Below are 19,244 nucleotides of genomic sequence, written 5' to 3' on the forward strand. Positions count from 1 at the left end.
ACGTCCCCTGCAGCTGCCTTGCTGTTCCCCGCAATCCCCCTCTTCCAAGAATCCATTCTGCGAGAAATTGCAGTCTGGTTTTAGCTGGAGCTGAGGTTTGGTTGAAAGCCTATCACTGGATCACAATCTCAGGAAATCATTTTATCCTATCCTAAGAACCCAAACTTTGCAAAACAAGACCAATGCTTTTAGAGCCCGGCACGCAGGGTATCTGTCCTGCCCCTAGAAAGGAACTGAGCAGATCCACTTCATAGCTACTGAAAAATTTGTGCTGCTTTGAATACCCTAGATTAAAATTGATTTGGTTACAAACTCTGAGCATGCACATGATATCTCTGCATATAAACCCCTTCACTGGCATAATGCATTTTGCATGCTGCAGACAGATTATGTGAATTTTGAATTTTAACTAGCTGAAAATTAAAATTTAATGAGCAGCTTGCTTGGAAGAGAAATGGGAAAAAAACAAGATCAGAGAGAATGATCTCCTCTCTTGCTCTCTTCTCTGTGGATTCCCTGCTTGTGTATCGATGTCCTCCGTTACCGGTGCCTCAGCAGTTACACAAACAGACGGTCTCACCGGCTAAGTCAGGGTGGTCACCCACGCCCCAGCAAGGCCACGGCTGAATTCAGCCACCCTGAGGATTGCACCCATGTGTATTTCTTTGGTCAGTAATGAATCTTGCTCACCCACCTTTGTCACATTCCTCTATAATTTGTCACTCACTGCCCCTGGCAGATTCAGGCTGCCCAGCATGCTCTGCTGGGAAAATCAGACTGGAAAGGGTCTGTTCCCACTTCTGTGGGGGTCTGCAGTGGGAAATCAAGGGGACAGGAAGGGAATTTCTTCTCGGTGACACCACAGAGCACAGTCAAACCTGGATAACTTTCTCCTGTGTTTTAATGCCAGGAGGGATCAGTGGGGCAGCCTGTACAAACAGCAAACACCCGGGCATCCTTGTCCTGATGAGATGTACATTAGGGAAAGACTGAAATCTGCCTTCAAACCCATAGTTAAAATGATCATATAGGGAGGTCGGGGACAGAAATTAAGCTGCTTTCAGTGAGGAAGTATTTGTCACCTGAATATCATCTAAGTAGGGTAGGTAGAAATCTAAGCATTCAGCTCAGGGGGGTGCAGGAATGTTGGGTTGCATTTGATCACATCTGCATCAGCAAAACAGGGGGGATCCAGTGCAAGCCCTAACGTTCCTGAGCCACTCATGAGAGTTTATTAACTGACCTAAACTGAAAACATCTAGCTCATGAACAAAAGATGTATCTGATATGCCCAGAACAGGTTGCTTTAGTCGCCTTGACTGGGAATCATTTCACCTAGCTTCAGATATCTGCAGAGGCTCCTTTCGGGTCATGGCAGAGAAGCAGTGCTTTGAGGGAATGACACATCCAACCAGTGTTAGACATCTGTCTTGGGATGAGCTGAATTATCCCTTTTATCCCATCATTTATATCAGGAAGCTCTACGCTGGTGCTGAGGGGAACGTAGGTCACCAGCCCAGGTGCAGGCATCAGCATTGTAGATGGTTTCATGAACACCCATCCCTGTCTAGTGATTTGTACCCTTAGTCACAGTCCTACAAGGATGCACCTAGTTATACCCAGTCTCGTGGTGGCTGTGAGCACACAGGTGCAGCTCAAGACATGGGATTTAGGCTGATTCTTGGGAACATGTTTGGCTGGTTTACTTTTTAAAGAAACACTTTAAAAGGAGCTCCTGCTTCTACATCTTGCTTGGAGCTCAGCACTGTGAAAAGACATCCTGTATTTGTGGCTTCTCAGGGTTTTCCAGGGGGAGAGTTTAACTTGCTGCTGAAAACAGCAGCTCAGACCCATGAATTCGCAGAGGGACAAACTGGGGTGTCCCATAACACACTGTTCTGGAAGGGTCCAGACACTATCTCTGCCACACACTCGCCCAGTGTCCCTTATCCAAATCACACATCAAATGCTCTCTGTTTTCAGTCTGCACTTGGGACTGATTGCCCTCACACAGCTTCCTGGAGCCTGGTTCCCATCACTGCTTGTCCCCAGGCACCGAGTGATGTCCCAGAAAGTGTCTCACCTTCCCTGCAATGAGTTTAGCCTGCAGCTCCCGGCACTCCTGCTGCAGAGCTTCGATCTGCTTGTCTTTTGCCAGGAGAGCACTGGCTTGCTCTGTCAGGTCCTTGGCACGCTGGCGGGCAAATGCTTTTTTACACAGCTCCAGGCTGGAGCCCTTCAGAGGCACCGGAGCAGTTACCTACACCAGAGAGAGCAGCAAGGGAGAAAGCCACATGCGTTGGTATTCATTAACCACCACCCCATCCCCCCAACATTGGACAGGCAGCACTGTCAAGAAGTGCAGCCTAGCCCAAAGGACAGACAGGCAGACAGAAGAGGAGGACAGACATATGGAAAAGTGGGAGGAAAGAGGAAGGGCTGGATGGAGAAGTGGGTCAGACAAGAGGTGGGAAGGAGAAGGTGCTCATGATGAGCCAGTGGGTATAGTCAGCATGGGGTCTGTCCCCAACAGTGGGTGGGGGGAGGAGAGAAAAACAGGATGAAGGCAGAAAAACAGAAGACAGCAGAGAAGAGGAGGCGGGGATGGCAGGAAAGATGAGCATGGGAGCAAGGATGAAGGTGACCAAACCAGGAAGAGAAATCGAGCGTCTGTGGGTTTCAAGGCAGCAGGAAAGAGGGCTTCAGCATGGATGGGTGGAAGGCACAGGCAAAGAGAGAGGCAAGAGGGAGCCCAGCAAGGACCAGCGTGGCTGGGGGAGGACTGGGAGGCGTTCAGCAGGAGAAGCAGTTCAGATTCACATGCTCCCTGCGAGGGAGGGACGAGCAAGGGTGAGGACGGCAGCATGCTTCAAGGGGAGCGGGCAGACAGGGACAGGCAGCTGGCTGGGCCCAGGCTCTGGACAGAGGCCCTGGCTGCAGTCTCCCTGGGATGCCAGGTCTCAGCACATGCCCCCATCCCTGGGGCTGGATCTCCCACTGGGTACCAGCACCACGGAGCTGGATCAATGGGCAGCTCATGCCCCCGCTTCTCATCCCAACCCTCTGAGCAGTGAGGCCACATCCAGTCCCTGGGTTTATCAAACCTGCCTCTCCCTGTCCAGCTATTTTTGTCTGCACAAAGCCTGACAATTTGGTGAGGGGGGACTCTCCCCTGCCTGATCAAGAATGTGGCATCCTCTGTGCAGACTTTTCCTCCCCAGGTCTTCCCGAGCGTCTCCCCCACATGCAGAAGCTACATGCCGGGCCCCAGCTCCACGGAACCTACATACCAGGCACTGAAGGCAACCCCAGCTCCTCAGGGCCCATTCTCTGGGCATGCAGCTGCCTGGTCCTGCCTCCAGCTCACCCTCCACGAGCCTCAGCCATCCAAGCACTTTCTGCTCTTGGGAGACCTGGGCCAGCCCAGGAGCCCAGCAAGTCGGTTCTCCCAGGGCTTGCACAGGTCTTAAACTGTCACCACCCCAAAGTTTCACTCAGGAAAAAAATGAAACAGTATTTGTATAGTTGCTGGAGGGTCTGCATAGCTGTTGGATGGATATCAAATTATTTCTTTTAGCATAGTATCTGACATGTCCATCCGGCAGCAGCTGTTGCCCTGCAAGTACCAAAACCTCACACGGGCAGTGTGGTGCCTGGGGACAGAGAGGGCAGGCATTGCCAAGAAAATCCCCCACCTTCTCTTCAGCAAACTTTTCACTTCCTCCTTTCTATCCTACAGGGCTTGAATTCCCCATCACAATCCCTGGTTTCCTTCCAATGGAAGAAAGGTTTTCCCGTACTCCACTGCAATTAGGAAGCTCATGCAATTGCTTGCGCCCAAATCCCACATCCTACGGCCATCTCCCACCACTCCTGCACCCTGTCAGGTACTACAAGGTTTGCAACAAGCTGCTGTTGGGTTGGAAAAAGCAAAAGCCATGAGGCTTGCACAGCAATGCAAGTAAGGTGTGGATGGGGCAGAGCAGAGTCTCTCACCCCTTCCTGTTTTGCTTTACCACACTCCTGTTCTTATTCAAATATTTCCTGTTTCTTTTCGGTAAAGTCAGATGAATTATTTTCACCACTTGCCTAGGGAAGGCTGAGCTAATTACCTTAAACTAACACCTTAAGGTAAGTTAGCACATTTACAATAAGAAACCAAGCAGGAGGAAATTGCTCAAAGCCAGCTCCCCACACACCAGCAGAAGGCGGCGGCAATAGCTGGTTTTCGTGATTCTTGCCCTTGCTGCTGATGTGCAAAGCATGTTTGCTGTAGGTTTAAGAAAAGGGGAAAGAAAAGGCCTTTCTAGCTCAACAGAAGTAGCAAGCGAGAAGTCCCAGCAATGAGGTGCTCTCCTAGCTCAGCTTCCCATCCCAGCCGTGCCCAGCAGCGGCAAGCCCCGGCACTCACCACTTTGAGGTTTGCCTCCTGGAGTTTCCGAGCTCTCTCCTCCAGGCGCTTGGCGATCACTGCCAGCTCCGCATTCTTCCTCTTCAGGTGCTTCACCTTCTCCTCCGTCTGGGGAAAGCAGCTCCTGCGCTAGAAAACAGAAGGAGAGACTTGAGGTGAAGCCCCTGCTCAGCTCGAAGCTGCGTGCCGGGGGTGTTAGGGGAAGCCGAGGTCCCCAGCCCTGCCTGACCTGCTCTGTGCCCACAGGGCTTTTCCCAGCTGGGCTTGGCCTGTTCTCCTACAACTGTCTCAACCATTAAACACCAACATCTGCTCTTGTTGCCTCTCCAGTAACTGAAACCTGTGTTTTTCCCAGTATTTTTGTTAATGTGACCTCTTGGTCCCCACGAGATGCCCCTCACCCCACTCCAGGCCAGGGCCCTCTCCAGCCACAACACACTTGTTGCAGCCTTTGCTGGTTGGGACTTGGCACGTCTCCAGCATCAGTCTGGCCTGGCCACCCACCCTTTGGGCTTTCTCTTCCAAAGTCTTCCCAGTTTATTTCCCTGGGATTACAGGACTCAAGACATCGCTGTGGATTTGTGCTGCACTGCCACTGCAAGCTTCACCATTGTCGTTTTTCTCAGGACACCAAAGCATGAGCTGGGGGGAACAGGGAGAAGGTGACAAAGGAGTTTATGATGTTTTCAAAGCAAATCTCCTTTTTCTTCCTATTGATTCTGTTTGCTCTTAATCCCCTTTTATTTGTTTTCTGTCCATTTCAATAAACTGCTGCTTGCCGATGGCTCATTCTCTCAAGGTCGTACCCAGATGTGTTGTGCTGTCTTTTCACATCAGCAAAAATGTCAGGTCAGCTGATCCTTCCAATTATTTTCCTCCCTACCCCTGTGAGATCCCACCATGGGCACTTGCTGCTCTCACTGCTTTTCTTCAGCCAGAAGACCAAGGCTGATTTTAGAGAGTAAGATTTGATGAGAGCTCACACGATAGTGTTTTGCTAAAATCCAGATGACTGATAAGGGGCGACCCCTCAGCGTGCAGATCATACTGGATTTATGCTTTTAGTGTAAGAAAATTATCTAAAATATGTGTGGTGAATTTGGTGATATAAATCTGAAATGCTGAGCAATCAAACTTTCAGGGGCCTGGGTTGGCTGCATCCCCACGCCACGGGGCTGCACAAGGGGCTGATGCTCTCCAGGGAGGATGCAGGAGGGGACCATCCCCTCTTCGTATTTCCCGAGGATCTGAGCTGCCCACCATGGGCCTGGGGAGCCAGGCATGGGGGAGCAGGGCACAATGGGTGGCCCAGCTGGGGCAGCCTGGCTTGGCTTTGGGTGCTGGGGGTGCAGCTGGGGAGGAGCCGGGTGCCGAGCTCCCGTGGGAGCAGGGGGCAGTGCTGCACCGTCACCCAAAGCCGAGGCCGAGTGAATCAGTGTTTCTGCTTTTTCAATTAAAGAGGAAACAAGAGCGACTTCCCCCTCCTCTGCCGTCAGCTCACTGCTGCCTTGCTCTCTGCCTGCTCTCACTGGCATTAAAGCCTCTCATGGTTTCCAGCAGGCAAGTAGCACCAAAGATGGCGGAAAGGGCGGCAGAGGGTCCCGGCTCCACTCCGCATCACGAGGAAGGGATCCTACTCCAGCCAGCGATGGGTGCAGTGCAAAGGCACCCAGAGTACCCAGCAGACCCAGGCCCCCTTTCCCCCCTGGCCCTGCCCAGCCAATCCTGTGTGCTGGCATCTCTTGGAGTTGGCAGCAGATAGCAGCTCGCCCTGGCCAGGGCTCCCTCCCCACGGCGTAGCCCATGCACCTGGCCAGGGCGTGGGACGGGGCCACGTCCTCTGCTCACCAGCAAGCTGTTCTCCTCGGCCAGGCTGGAGCAGCGGTGCCGCAGGTCCTCCAGCGCACTCAGGAGCTTCGTGTTCTGGCTCACGAGGAAGCCGTAGTCAGCCCCACTCTGCAAAACAGCGCAGAAGAGACAAGGCAGGGCTTCGCCTGCCCGGGGCGAGGGGCAGAGGGACCGCAGCTGCACACCCACCCTGGCCCCGCAGCAAGCCCAGCCTGGCTGTGCAGGGAGGCTGGCAGAATTGGGGTGCAGGCACAGAAGGGGCAAGGCGGGATGCGGAGGCTGATTTCAGGAGGAGGGAAGGGGCCACATGTCCTTTGGGGGACGAGTGGCCTTTGGGGCTGGGCTACATGACCTGTGGGTGACAGCTACCATCCCCATAGCTTTAAAGATGCTTTCAGCTTGCCCAGACCCTCATGTCATCCCCAGCCACTTGCATTTTGCCACGGTACCATCTAAACCAGCTCAAGGGCCAGCAAGAGCCAGGCGGGCAGAGCACAAGCTGTGACACCCCAGACACGTGCACTGCTCCCCACAGCTCAGGGACCCGACGGCCTCCAGCACCACACAGCTTTTGGAGGCGATGAGAGCTCCTCGCCCGTCTCCCCATGCCAGCTCCCCTGGTTTGGCCCAGGAGACTGCCCAGGAGCCAGGCCCTGGGCTCTGCCCTCTCTGTGTCAGCCTCGGCTCCGGAAGAAGGCGACATGCTGGATTTCTTTGCAAAATACCACCTTAATTTTGTCACATCAAAAGCAGCAGCAGCTCTGCCGGGAGCTGTATATATAGCTTTGTGGTTACTGCTTCCTGCTCAGCACAGCTCGCCACAGGCTCGCTGCCGAAGCAGGCTCCCAAAAAGTATTTTTGTGCGTTAGCAAAGCTCGTAGCCAAGCTATTGCTTCACAGCTGCCATATGGCAGCAGCAAACTGCACATCACGGGAAGACTGGACAGATGTTTTCCCAGAAGCCAGGCAGGTCTTGCAGGACCCGCTCCCAGTGCCTGGGCAAGTCTTTGCTGGTGCCGCTGAATGGCCACAACCTTCCCAGTGTACAACTCTGCTCCTGCACTTTGCAAGCCAAGGCTATGAGGGAAGCATCCCTCAGCTACCAAAGAAATGCTGCCCAAGCTTTCTTGGTAGCAAGAAGTCAGACAGGCAGCTCACAGCACCCGGGTGCTGCTAAGCTCTAGGAGGTCTGAGACTGGCTAAAACTCACTACACTTTTGACCAATACTATATTTTAGCTTCTCAGTCATGGCTGTTGGAGAAAAAGGGCAGGAGGCCAGTGCCACAAAGTCCACCCCACCGAATCCCCTGGCATGGCTCCCATGTCCATGCCGTGGCCCTCCCAACCTCTCATGCCTGTATGGAAATGCCTTGGCAGAGTGGGGAGGGAGAATACAACTGAAAGAGATTGAAAAACAAAAAAAAACACCCCCAGAAGACAACACCCAGCCCTCCCTACTGGCCTCATGCAGTGTCCCCAGGTCCCAGCAGCTCCCTGAGCCACCAGGAGGGGATGGTAGGTGACATGAGTTGACAGGCCTTGGGCACAGTGGTTTGCAGGTATCCACCCTGCAGAAATCCCAGGGTTTGAGAAAGCTGAAGAGATTGTACTGCTTTTCACTTGTGGAAAAGCAAAAATACATTTATATTCCTCTAGTCTTTTTTTTTCCTCCCCTACGCACAAAGGCACAGTTACTGCAGCATTCCCCAGGGACATCACACCACAGCAGCACCCAGGCACCTGGGTGCCCTCTCCTGCTCTCCAGTGACTCAGAACTGCTCCCAAGGGTGGTCAGGGAGGCCCAGGAACCAAGGAGCTCCCCAAACTCAGTGGCTTGGGGGAGCCAAAAAGCTCTCCTGGGAGCCAAGCCCCCTGTTTGGTGTTCTGGGCCCAGAGACTCAGTACCAGATCCTGTGGCATCGGTCCCATTCCTACTGCTTTACAGGGACAGCAAGGCACCCCCAGAGAATATTTCCCTATCACCGGCTCCAGCAACAGCAAAGCAGTTCCTTGGGCTGGGCACCCATGCAGGGGATGCTGCAGGTGCTGATGGGGGCACAGAGCAGGGGGGGTGCACAGGGAAGGTCCTACCAGCCCATCCCGTGCTGTGCGTGGCAGTGCCTCGGGCTGTTTCACTGCTGCCATTCCCAGAGCCAAGCAGGCAGCCCCTGGGATGAAGTCAAAATGCATTATTACCATCTTCCTGCTGCTGCTGAGAGGCCTCAAGCTTCTCGTCTGTGCTTGCTTGCCCTTAGACAGGCCGAGCAAACTCAGCCAGTGCCCTCTGCGCTAGCGATCAGAGCTGGAGAGCTTCTGCAGAGGAGCTGAGGTGCTCCTGCCTCTCCCATCAGGCAGCTACAACTTCTGATGGCATCAGCACCAGGTTTCTGCAGTTTCAATTAGCACTTCCAGCATGGCAGAGGGATCTTCTGGGGACTTATATCCAAATTTCTGTATTTGAAATCCCTTTTCTTTACCTTTAAAACAACATCTTCGTTGGGGCAGGATGCAAAGACTCACTCTCATCCTACCGGGCTGTCCCCAGTTCAGCCCAGGTTTCTTGCCACGACCCCAGAGCCCATGATGTGGCAAAGGTTGGGATGTCCTAGACCACACAGAGACCTTTCCAGTTCCCTGGGTGTTGCAGGACCCCTGGGCGAGGTGCCATGGAGCAGGAGCGCGTGGCTGTGCGCTCCAGGCTGGGGCCAGGCACGCAGCCAAACCTCCCCCCTGCCAGCACGTCCCACTGCGGCCACAGCTCCTTGGGGCTTTGCCCAGAGAGGCACAAGGGGAATCTGCAGTGAGAAGACGTGAAGGCAGGAGCTCCTTGCCGTGCCAGGACATCTATCCCACACAGGGACCTCACTGCCCAGGAGAGCTTTGCCAAACCTTCCCCCCGGTGCTGAGCTGGCACCAGTTGCATTGGCTGAACCGCGTAGAGCCTGGAACCGAAGGACTGTCTAGACGTCATCCCACGCTCATTAAACATTCATTTCCTATAATGAAATAGCTTTTAATTTATTAACCGCTCCGCTGTTCCTCAAGGATCCCGTGCTGCGCTGTGCAGCCTTACTGCAGGCCGTGCTCACAGCCCCATGAACAGTGCTTTTTGAAGGGAGCTGAGGAAATCATTAGGGAGAAGAGGCACAGAAGCTGCCCCCAAAGTGACTCTTCTTGATCAAGACAAGCAGAAGTGCCGGCAGGAGCCGAAATCCAAAAGCATCCCTCGGTCAGGGAGGTTTGCAGTGAGCTGGAGGCAGAGCTGACACTGCGGGGCAGCAAGGAGGGTGGGTCTCCAGGAAGTATGTCCCTGACATCAGGAGCATCCTTGGCCGCTAAAAAATTAACCCAAGTGACATGTTCTTTGGCCATGGGGGAAATTTTCTAAAACCAGAGCAAGGTAGGAGAAGAGCAGCAGGGATGCTGAGGGAGGAGAGCAGACCACGGCTCCCCTGTGCAGCAGGCAGACAGCTTTGAAGCCTCCCATTGCAGGGAAATCATCATCATCTGTCACCTTTTTTTGGCAGGTAGAGCCCAAAATACAGTTTCTTCAGGATGCATTGAGAACGAGCAAACAAAGAAAAGCCTCAGCAGGGCAGCTGCGAGAAAGCTGCTGCTTTTTCACCTGAAAACTTCAAAAAGCAACGGAGAGCTGCAGCAGCTTTTGCAGGGAGAGGTGCCCAGCCAGGCTGCTAAATGGGTCACACAGCCAAAATCCCCCTGGAACACCCCAGCACCCAGCGCAGTCTTTAGAGTCCTGCAGAAAACTTGCAGGAAGCCATTTGGGGGACAGTAAATCAAGCCACAGCGAGGACAACAGACGCTGCCTGCTGCGGCTGCTCTGCAATGCGGCTGGGGCTGCCGGTGCCTCACGGCACAGCCTGGCATGGCCCAGCCAGGAGGGCTTCCCCCACGCCAACCCCGGGGAACCCGCCAAAGACTAAGCCCAGCATTGTTCTAAAATCCCTGCAGAGAGCCAGACGGGGAGGAGGAATTTACCAGGTGGCCCCACGAGCGGGAGGTCTCAGGTGGCCTTTGGAAACAGGCGGTCTCATGACTGATTTTAAAACATACACAATTTCAAGATGTATAAAACATATACAATTTCAAGATGTCCCTGCAGTGATGTCCCCATCTCCAGCAGATATGGGTCCAGCTGCCAGGTTTGATTTGCAAAAGCCGTCTCTGAAAACCAGCCCCTCCTTTGCAGACCTATTTCCTAGGTGAAACTACACCAGCTCTCCTGCTATCTTGGATATATTAAACCCTCCACTTCATTTGAAATCACTGTCACCAAGCCTCCACCATGTCAAAGCCCTTTAGCTGTTCATTCCAGCTGACTTTGGTAATTAGCTTCCTTAACTTCTCAGTTCTTGCCACTTGGAAATGAAACCTGTCATTGCCAATCCATTTTCTCCTCTTCCATCCAGTTTCAAGGGAATCGGCTCCCTCACAGAACAAAGTTATTTTCCATAGGCTGCTCTTGTGCAGTGCCCTCGCTGCATGTCAAAAGCAAGACAAAAATAGCATCACCTCCTGTTTGGTCAGTAAAACCCATCCTCTGCTGCTGCCGGCACAGTGAGCAGCCTCACACCGCGGCAAGCATCGTCACAGTGGAGGTAAAAGGGATATTGTTGTTAAAGGTATGGGAGAAGTAAGAGACGTGCCTGGGATGCAGTCGTGGTTATTCTACCACTCCTCTGATAGGCAGCCCCCACAGCACTTGTTCTGCTTCCTTCATTTTGCGCTGGGTTCCTGGTTTCAGACACAAACATCTCTGTTCTTCTGTTGACTTCATGGCACTTCCCCACCAGCTCCTCACCCTGCGCACTGCCAACTCCCGTTTCCATGAGTCAGCACTACCTCCCGCTGCCCGTCCCTCTTCCAGCCTACCACTTGCCCTTATTTATGCGATTTTCTCATTTATCTGATTTTTATCACCCTACGTAACAAATTCATGGAAGAAAAAATCCATCCGAGGCTATTAACTTCAAAGATACTGCCTCCAGCATGGGGAGTGCTGGAGCCACAGATTGCAAGATATTAAGAGCATATTCAGGGAACATTCACTATGTATTTGCTCTTTCTTACACTTTCCCCAGGCATCCTCTCCTGCACACCCTCTGACCACTGCCAACTCTTCCTATGATCCTCACAGTGTGTTTAAAATGAGATATGCAGCTAAAATTGGAGTCTCACAAATTCAGGTCCTCTTATCTTTAAAGCCTCTTATGAAAGCACCATCATCTGTCCCAGGAAAGCAAACCCAGCTACTCCAGGAGGAGAAAAATAAGCTCAGTAGCCCAGACCGCCTTGGCTCAGCTGTCCTTTGGTGAGCTCAGCTTCTCCAGTCTCCCCAACCAGGGAGAAATTAATGTTCCTGCAAAACTGAGACAAGGAGGAATGTGAGTGGAAAATAAACTCTCAGGGCAGAGACAGAGCGTCAGTGCTACAAAATCCAAGGCTGCAGCCATGTCCAGTGTGCAGTGCAGCACGATTTCTCACCTTTATCAGCAAATCCAGAATACAAGAAGTTTTGCAAGCAGACGAGAGAAATTACACCAAAATACCCCACGGCTGCTGAAAAGGCAGCTCTGAACCGCTCCTGACGTACTGCACACACATTTCTTCATCTTTCACAACCAGACATAAAACAGACAGTTGAGAGGGATGGAGGATTTGGAGAAACCCTTTCCTTTCCCCCAAGGCCAGCCTGTCCCCGTGCCATAGAGCCCAGCACAGAGACCCACCGTAAGCAGTCCTCCCAGGGCTGGACCTAGTGGGGACTCTCGCAGGGGAAAGGTCCTGCTCAGGGTGCAGGTGCTCATCTGGCTGAACAACTGCTGGTATCATCAGTCCTTGATTTGCTCCTTGCCCTGCTCTCCAGTGTGGTACAGAGACCTGTCACCCACACTCCTTCCAGCTGGCTGTTACCTGACTAAAGCAGAAGCATGACAAGGTGTGTGTGTGTGTGTGTGGCCCTGGACAGGCTTTCCCCAGCTGTGACCCAACCTCTCTCCACATTAAACACAAATTGTTTTGCAAACCCAGGATGCATGCAGCTGATGATGGCTGGGATATGATCCATTTTGGTTACCAGATAACCTGCAGCACAGCTCCTCAAGTACAACAACAAAATCATCTTCCTGCCCTTGGGTCACTCTGTGACCCCTGGGCACCCCTGTGTCCCTTGAAGGATCTTTTCCCACCTACACACCTTGTGAAAAAGATGTCTGCATTTTGTAGGACAAGAAACACGTACAAAGCCTGTTCTAGCAACTACCATTTTAAGACTGAAGCTTCTCCTTTGTCTCTTATCAGCTTTCAGAAAGATTTGGCCTAGCTCCACGCTGGTAAAGCAGGACTGTGCTCCATCCCCACCACAGTCAGGGGACACTAACAGCATCTCTGTTTCACTGCACACCTTGGAAATGTATGAAAGACAAGCTATATATCATAAAATCTAGTTTGGTTGTAAAATTCAGGTGCCCAGTATGGAGCCAAGAGAGCCAAGCTACCTTTTTCCCCCATTGCAGATTTTTCTGGGTGCTGCTGAGCAAGTCATTGAATCTGCAGAGAAGTAGGCACAAGCAACAGTATTTACACTAGAAAAAGCAAAGCTTAGAAGAAGTGGGAAGTAAATGTGTTAACATCTTCAGTGCAAACACAGAAAGACTTCGCAACCTCTGCTTCTTGCGTACTCATGTGCATTGCCAATCATTTGAGCTAAGACATGGGTATTGGCTTTCTATAGAAATTGTTGGGGCTTTTTGATGTTTAGGTCTGAACAAATGTCAGCCTGCAGCTCCCAGCACTGCAGGCTCAGGCCCAGGCAGCCCTGAGGTCTTCATGGAGTATCTGGACTGTCTTTTTGGATGCCACATGTCAGATAATTCTACTTTGTAAACATGCAAAAAAAAAAAAAAAAAAAAAACCAAAACCCTGGGGAAAAATGATAAAATGAGGCTCTTTTCAGGTTTGGTATTTTGATGGCTGGAGCAGAGTTGATTGTTCTCTGATATCTCATCTTTCTTGTAACAGAAACTCTAATCCAAAGAAACACTCCCTAGAAAGGCATGAGACTTTGGTACTGACGAAGGCACTTTGGGAACAAAGCGCCTGTCCACGGTGAGTGGCCCTGGGCTGTGTCAGGGCTTCACCCTGGAAAGCCACTCAGCTGCAGGTCAGGAAATCCTCTGCCCAGACAGCAGTGCCACTGCTCTCTGACAGGACCACAGCTTGGGTCTCCTTCCCATGTCAGAGCCTCAGCAACAGTATTCGTGGTCTCACAAGTCTGGTTGTATTGAGTGGAGAGGCTGGATTACCTACCACGTTCAGCTCTGAAGAGACAAATGTGCTCTTCCATCTTGGAAGATACATCAGGGAGCCAGAGTGGCAGATTTTGTATGCACAGCTCAGTTTTTGCCCAGGTATCCTCTCCACAGTTCTCCCCTACCTGTACCTGTTTTCCAAGTCACTTGCAGTTTCCCAGGGGCCAAGAGCACCTTTTCTGCTTGGGTCACATTGGCTTAAAATCTGTTCTAATTGCCCAGACTCCAGCATGTTGGGAATGGTGTTCCTTGCACCTCTTAGTAAAGCAAGAACTCATTTGGGGCAATTCTAGGATTTTATCCAGGAACGAGAAGCATTGAAAAGCATTGAGAAGCAAATCTCCAATGGCTTTAACAAGGAGCTAAAAGATGGAGGGAAAAAATCATCCCCTTGCACCACTCCCAAGAGCCAGAGGCGCTGTTCAGTGGTCAGTATGGAAATGTGAATGGCGAGAGCCGCACAAGACTTACAAACTGATGCCCAGAAGGGTATTTTCCCAGAACTACTAAGCAGATGGCTGGGATGCGGAAAGCCTGCACGCACAGCAGGAGGAGGGCAACAGGGCTGCCAGCACTGCACATGCCGTTTCTCTTCATGTCATTCCAGCAGGAAGGAAGACCACAGCCTAGGACACCCAAAACAAGGAAGCAAAGACATTGGCAAGTCCCCTCGCCAAAATTTTACAGAAGGTGAAATGAGAAAGATGCCGAGGCGAAAGATCACGGTGCAGTAATGGCCAACACCCAGATGGTGTGACAGCCCTGTCCCAAAACTGGTTTGTCATCACCAGTCCAGAGGAGCCAAGGACACAGTGAGGAGGAAATGGCTGGTGTCCCTCGTCCTCCATGTCCCAAACAAGTGACCTGGCCAAGCCACTTGGACATGTCTTTGTACAGAGAGCATGAGCTTACTTAGAAAGACAGTTAAAATAAAAATCACCTTCCCCTTCATTCAGTCTTGCTTTGTGTTTTCTTCCATTCATCCCTACGAATAAAGCCAGTACTGGCTCTCCACGGCAGGCAGCTCTCTCAGGTTGGCTGTACATTCCTAGTGCTTGCCGAAAACAGCACTAAGTCATTTGCATGAGTCTGAGTGTTGCCAAGGTAAGAAAAATTAATTTACTCATATTTTGAGCAAGATGGAGTACGATCTTCTAATTGGGATTGTAGGAAATAGCGTCTGTAACAGTAAGAACTGGATTCATTGTCCAGAAAGACCTTCTCGCCCTAGTGCCATCTTTTATTCTGCTGACCTGCCCTTTCTAGCCAAGGGTACAGCTCTCTGCACCCTCAGACGTTAAACGAGTAGTTTTCCATCTTTGCCAATGGAAAATTTTAAGCTTTTAAAATCCCAGAAATTCCTGCAAAAGGCACTGAGCTTGTCATTAAATACAGCTTGACCTGAACACTCGACATGGAGGATCTATACCAGCATTTTGTAATTCTTACTGTATCTGTGCTTTGTGTTATCAAGCCCCACCAGGAGCAACAAGTTCTTTTGTGGATATTTAAATTCCTTCTGACTGGGGGGTGCTTCTTGGTTTAAGCATTTTCATCCTCAGCTCCATCTGACCTCTGGGGAAGCAGAAGCTTGACTTTTAAGAAATTCAGATCCAAAGCAACCTCTTGAGATTAAGAAGTAGTCACAACAGCCAACTCTGAGCACTCTAGCTGTGCTCCTTGCTTGTGTGGCTCACAGGATGCCAGAACGAGGATGTGGTCAGCTGCTGAGCTTATCCCTTCTGTAAGTGCAGCTGGGGAGGTGAGTAATCCTGGAAGAGAAGGGCGCAGGGAATATGCCAAAATTGAATTACTTTGCTCCTCTCCCCTCTCCCAATCTAGGGCATCAGGAGAGAGCCTTCACCTCAGCAACCCACTCTCAAACTATCCTGAGTTTCCAGGGCCAAAGCAGATCCCACTGGAGCAGCATCCCATAAGACATGCAGACGACTGAGCTCTTGTGGGAGGTGCTCTAAAATCCATCTGACGGCATTATGGGAACTTTCTAATTTTCAGCCAGGCTGTATCTGTGCCACTTTAACCCCATTCTTCCTACACAGACAATGTCTTTCTCCTTCTCTGATACTCATTATCCTGATTGGGTTCCTACACCTGCAGTGCCTGGAGCTTCTCAGCAAGATTACCTCCTGGGTCCACACAGAAATTTTGAAAAGCAAGACCAGATGGATTTCAAAGGCCCAGGACCAAGAACACATTTGTGACAGCAAGCCCCCAGGTAGCATTTTTCAGTGGTAACATGGTGGGACACTGCTCTGCAGAGGAGCTGGGAAATCCTGCAGAGGCACACAGCGAACAGATGGGAAGACACGGGCGCAAGTTGCAACAAGGGCAGTTCCCACCAGACCTGTGGAGAACATCCCTCTCCATGAGAGTGCTGCAGCTTCAGCACAGGGTTACAGGGGTGGTGGGATCCCAGCCCTTGCAGATATTCAACACTTGCCTGGTCAGGCCCTGAGCAACCTCTGCCAGCTCTGGAGCCAGCCCTGCTGGGGGCAGGGGCTGGATGGGAGGTTCCAGGTATGTCCCCCCAACCCACCGCTCTAACTTCAGGGTTCCCTTGTCAGCTCCCAAATGGAGAAGGGCAACAGCTCTCCACCCTCAGCACTCAGGAGGGACCTAAGCAAGAAAGCTGAGATTAACTTGACCTACGGACAGTCTTAACATCTGCCCATAGACTGTCCCTGAGGGAACGGCAGAGCAATAGCGGCGGAGGCTGGGATTCACGGCAAGAGCTTCATCATAAAATCAACATCTTTAATCAACTCTGTCAGCGATGAGCCCTCAGGAGGCTCTTCCCTGCACTAGGAGATTACTCCCTGGAGGCAGCTGTCCTGTTTGCATAATGCAGCACTGACATCCCAAGGACGGATGTCCTAAAGGAAGCCCAGCTCTGGCAGCAGGACACATGGTGTTGGTGGTGCTTGTCCCAGCCTGGCCAGGCACAGCCATGCTTTTGGAGGGGGGGTATGTAAGCGTCCGCTCGTCCCCAGCTGTAACACAGCACCTTGCTCCTAGGAAGGGGGTCTGAGGATGTGGCTTGACAGCCCAGCAGCACTGGCGCTTGCTCTGCCAAGGGACAGCAGCGCTGAGCTGCCTCCTGGGCCTGCACTGGAAGTCACATCACTAAAGCCACTTGATTTCAGGAGGAAATGCTGGGGTTTTTTTCCAGGAAATGACAAGTTAGCCTTTCTGGGGATCAACATCAATGTTAAGGATAGTACCATCATGGTACCACCAGAGAAACATCACGGTGCTACTATGGCACTACCACAGTACAGCACAGTACCACCAGGTACCACAGCACCATCGCTCTGATACCATCACGGCACCATCAGCACCACTAAGTACCACCACAGCACTGCCCCAGTACAGTGATACTGTGATGATACTGCCACGGTGCTGCCGCAGCCCCATGGGAGTGGCAAGGGAAATAGTCACCCACCAAGCCAGGAGCCTCCAGGATCACGGGGAAACACTCAAAGCAGCCCAAGGACCAAGGGAAACTGAGTGGCAGGTGCTCAGCAGTCATCATCACAGAAACCACCACCCATGTGCAGAGCTGTGCATGCAGGACGTGCTGCAGGGATCAGCTAGAGCCGGGTGCACGGCCCCCACCCCACAGGATGCTGTTCGGCTGCTGGAGCACCGACAAACACCCCTTTGCTCCAGCCACCTGCCCCCCTGCCACTCCCAGCCTCCCCACCCGGGCTCCCCCACCAAGACACAGGGCCTACCCCCTCCCTCGCCAGCCAGCTCTCCCAAAGGGAGAGAAGACAGGAAGTTTGGCACAACCGATTTGACTCTGAGGATGGATGGAAAACGGGGTGGGAGCAGAAATGCTTCCCACTGTGCTGCCCCATTTTTTGGCTGAGGTGCTTCTGGAATGGCCAAGGGCTGTGGTCAGAGGCAGACCGAGGAGTGCATGGTTAAATATGGCCTTTCTCTAAGCATCACCATAAACAGCACATCAAAACAGACACATAAGAAACTGTGCTTGAGTGAAACCATTTTGTCTTTCAGTGGGATTCCAGCAGCTCCGTTTCTCCTGCAGTCCAGTCCAGCCTGCTCTCCAGCCAGGTCCAGCAGCACAAGCACAAGCTTGGCTCAAAAACCTCCTGTTAAACCCCCATCAGCTCTGCTCAGTTCTTCTCCCCCAGCCTCAAGAAGAACAGGCCGAGACCTTACCCCTCCCCTATTTTAAAAGCACCGTGGAGCTATCCCAGACCCCAGAGGATCCCAGGAAGGTGACTGACTGATTTTACCCATGGGAAAGGAGGGCAAGCTGCCCTAAGCAGGATAAAATGATGAACTTTTGTGGCCTGGATCAAGGAGGTGAGACTCTGAGGGAGCCTTTTGGGCTGTTTCTAGAGATGTGCAAGGGGCCGGGCATTGCATTGTCTCGAGGTGCCCCGGTGCTGTCTGCGGGGACAGGTTCCCCCTGCAGTGCAGGTGTCCCAAGCCCTCCTGGGCCACCCTGAGCACAGAAAGGATGCTCTGGAAGGGGGTGGCAGTGAATCGTGTCCCTGCCACTACCTGCAGAGCCATTGCTGCTGCCGGAGTGAGGAGATGCCGCAGGGATGGCTCAGCCTTGGCTGGTGCAGGGGCTGGGGCTGCACCAGGTGGGCTCTGCCCAGCGCTGGCCCCGTCGGGGCTCCGGCGAGGCCCCGCAGCAGCTCCAGCACCAGCCAGGGGAGAGGCAGCTGAAATCCCTGCAGAAGGGCCACGAAGGCTCCTTCTCTCACACGCTGGTACGCGGCAGCTCCCAGCCCCTCGGGGAAGGTTTTGTGGGTGGCTCAGTCACAGCCAAGTGCAGCTATTTCCTGCGCCCGGCTCATACCAAGGTGACATCCCCCCGATGCCCCGATGCCTCTGCCCCCAAAACGCGCACCGCCGCACCCCGCCTGCCAGCCAACGCGCCCTGGCAGCCGCCTTACCTGGGGGGGTCTGTCTGTCCGGTCACGTCCGAGTCCGTCCATCGCTCGCAGCGGCCTAACGAGCTCTGCCGGGGAGCGAACGCGCTGGGGGTCTGCAGGGGGGTCGCGGAGGGGCCCCGCGGACTCTTCCTGGGGCTGGGGTGCTCCGGCCGCCGCCGGCCCCGGGGACAGCTGGCAGCTCGCCCCGTCACCGTCACCCTCCACGCCTTTACGCGTGCCCAGGGCCGGGCAGGCGGAGGCCGCGGGGACGGCATCGCCCGCTGCCGTCGGCGGTGGCTCCGCGCCGGCCACCCCCCGCTCCGGCTCCTGCATGGCTGGGGCAGGGCGCTGGGCTCACCCGCTGCCGGCGAGGGCTCCCCGCGGCTCCGGCAGCCCGCACGGAAAACCCGAAGGCATCAGAGCCGCGGCGGCGGGAGCAGCCCGGGCCGCGCTCCCTCCCGGCGGGGACGGAGGCGGCGGCAGCAGCAGCATCCCCGCGCCGGGGGAGGCTCCATCCCCGCCTGGATCCGCCGGCTCGGCGGGCGGGCGGCTGCCGTGTCCCCCCCCCCCGCTCCGCTCCACACCGTACAAAGGCTGCTGCCCGCTGCCCTCAGACCCCGCTGCCCTCAGCCCCCCGCCGCCCCCGGCCCCATGCCCGCCGCCCGCCCGGACCGGGATGACGTAGCGGAGGGGCCGGGGGAGCTGCCAGCCCCTCACCG

The 19,244-nt window shown here is 53.4% G+C and overlaps 1 protein-coding gene across 7 annotated transcripts in view; it reads right to left on the bottom strand.

The window, feature by feature from the left end:
* TSPOAP1 (TSPO associated protein 1) overlaps window positions 1-19,062 on the bottom strand; it is a 71,191-nt gene extending 52,129 nt beyond the window's left edge. For 3 of the 7 annotated variants that reach the window (XR_012625800.1, XM_074845759.1, XM_074845765.1), the window contains exons 1-4: window positions 18,547-19,061; window positions 6,260-6,367; window positions 4,412-4,540; window positions 2,084-2,260 (exon numbers count right to left, since the gene is read on the bottom strand). Coding sequence is in view for 6 of the 7 variants with exons in the window: in XM_074845759.1 (XP_074701860.1) it covers window positions 2,084-2,260; window positions 4,412-4,540; window positions 6,260-6,367; window positions 18,547-18,858 (726 nt within the window). In the remaining variant the exon portion in view is untranslated. Of the gene's footprint in view, window positions 1-2,083; window positions 2,261-4,411; window positions 4,541-6,259; window positions 6,368-18,546 lie in introns of all 7 variants that reach the window. The other 4 variants (XM_074845764.1, XM_074845763.1, XM_074845760.1 and 1 more) reach the window with 2 other exon arrangements.
* Window positions 19,063-19,244: the final 182 nt, after the last annotated feature.

The sequence above is a fragment of the Strix aluco genome, chromosome 19 (genome assembly GCF_031877795.1).
Source record: "Strix aluco isolate bStrAlu1 chromosome 19, bStrAlu1.hap1, whole genome shotgun sequence".
Lineage (NCBI taxonomy): Eukaryota > Metazoa > Chordata > Aves > Strigiformes > Strigidae > Strix > Strix aluco.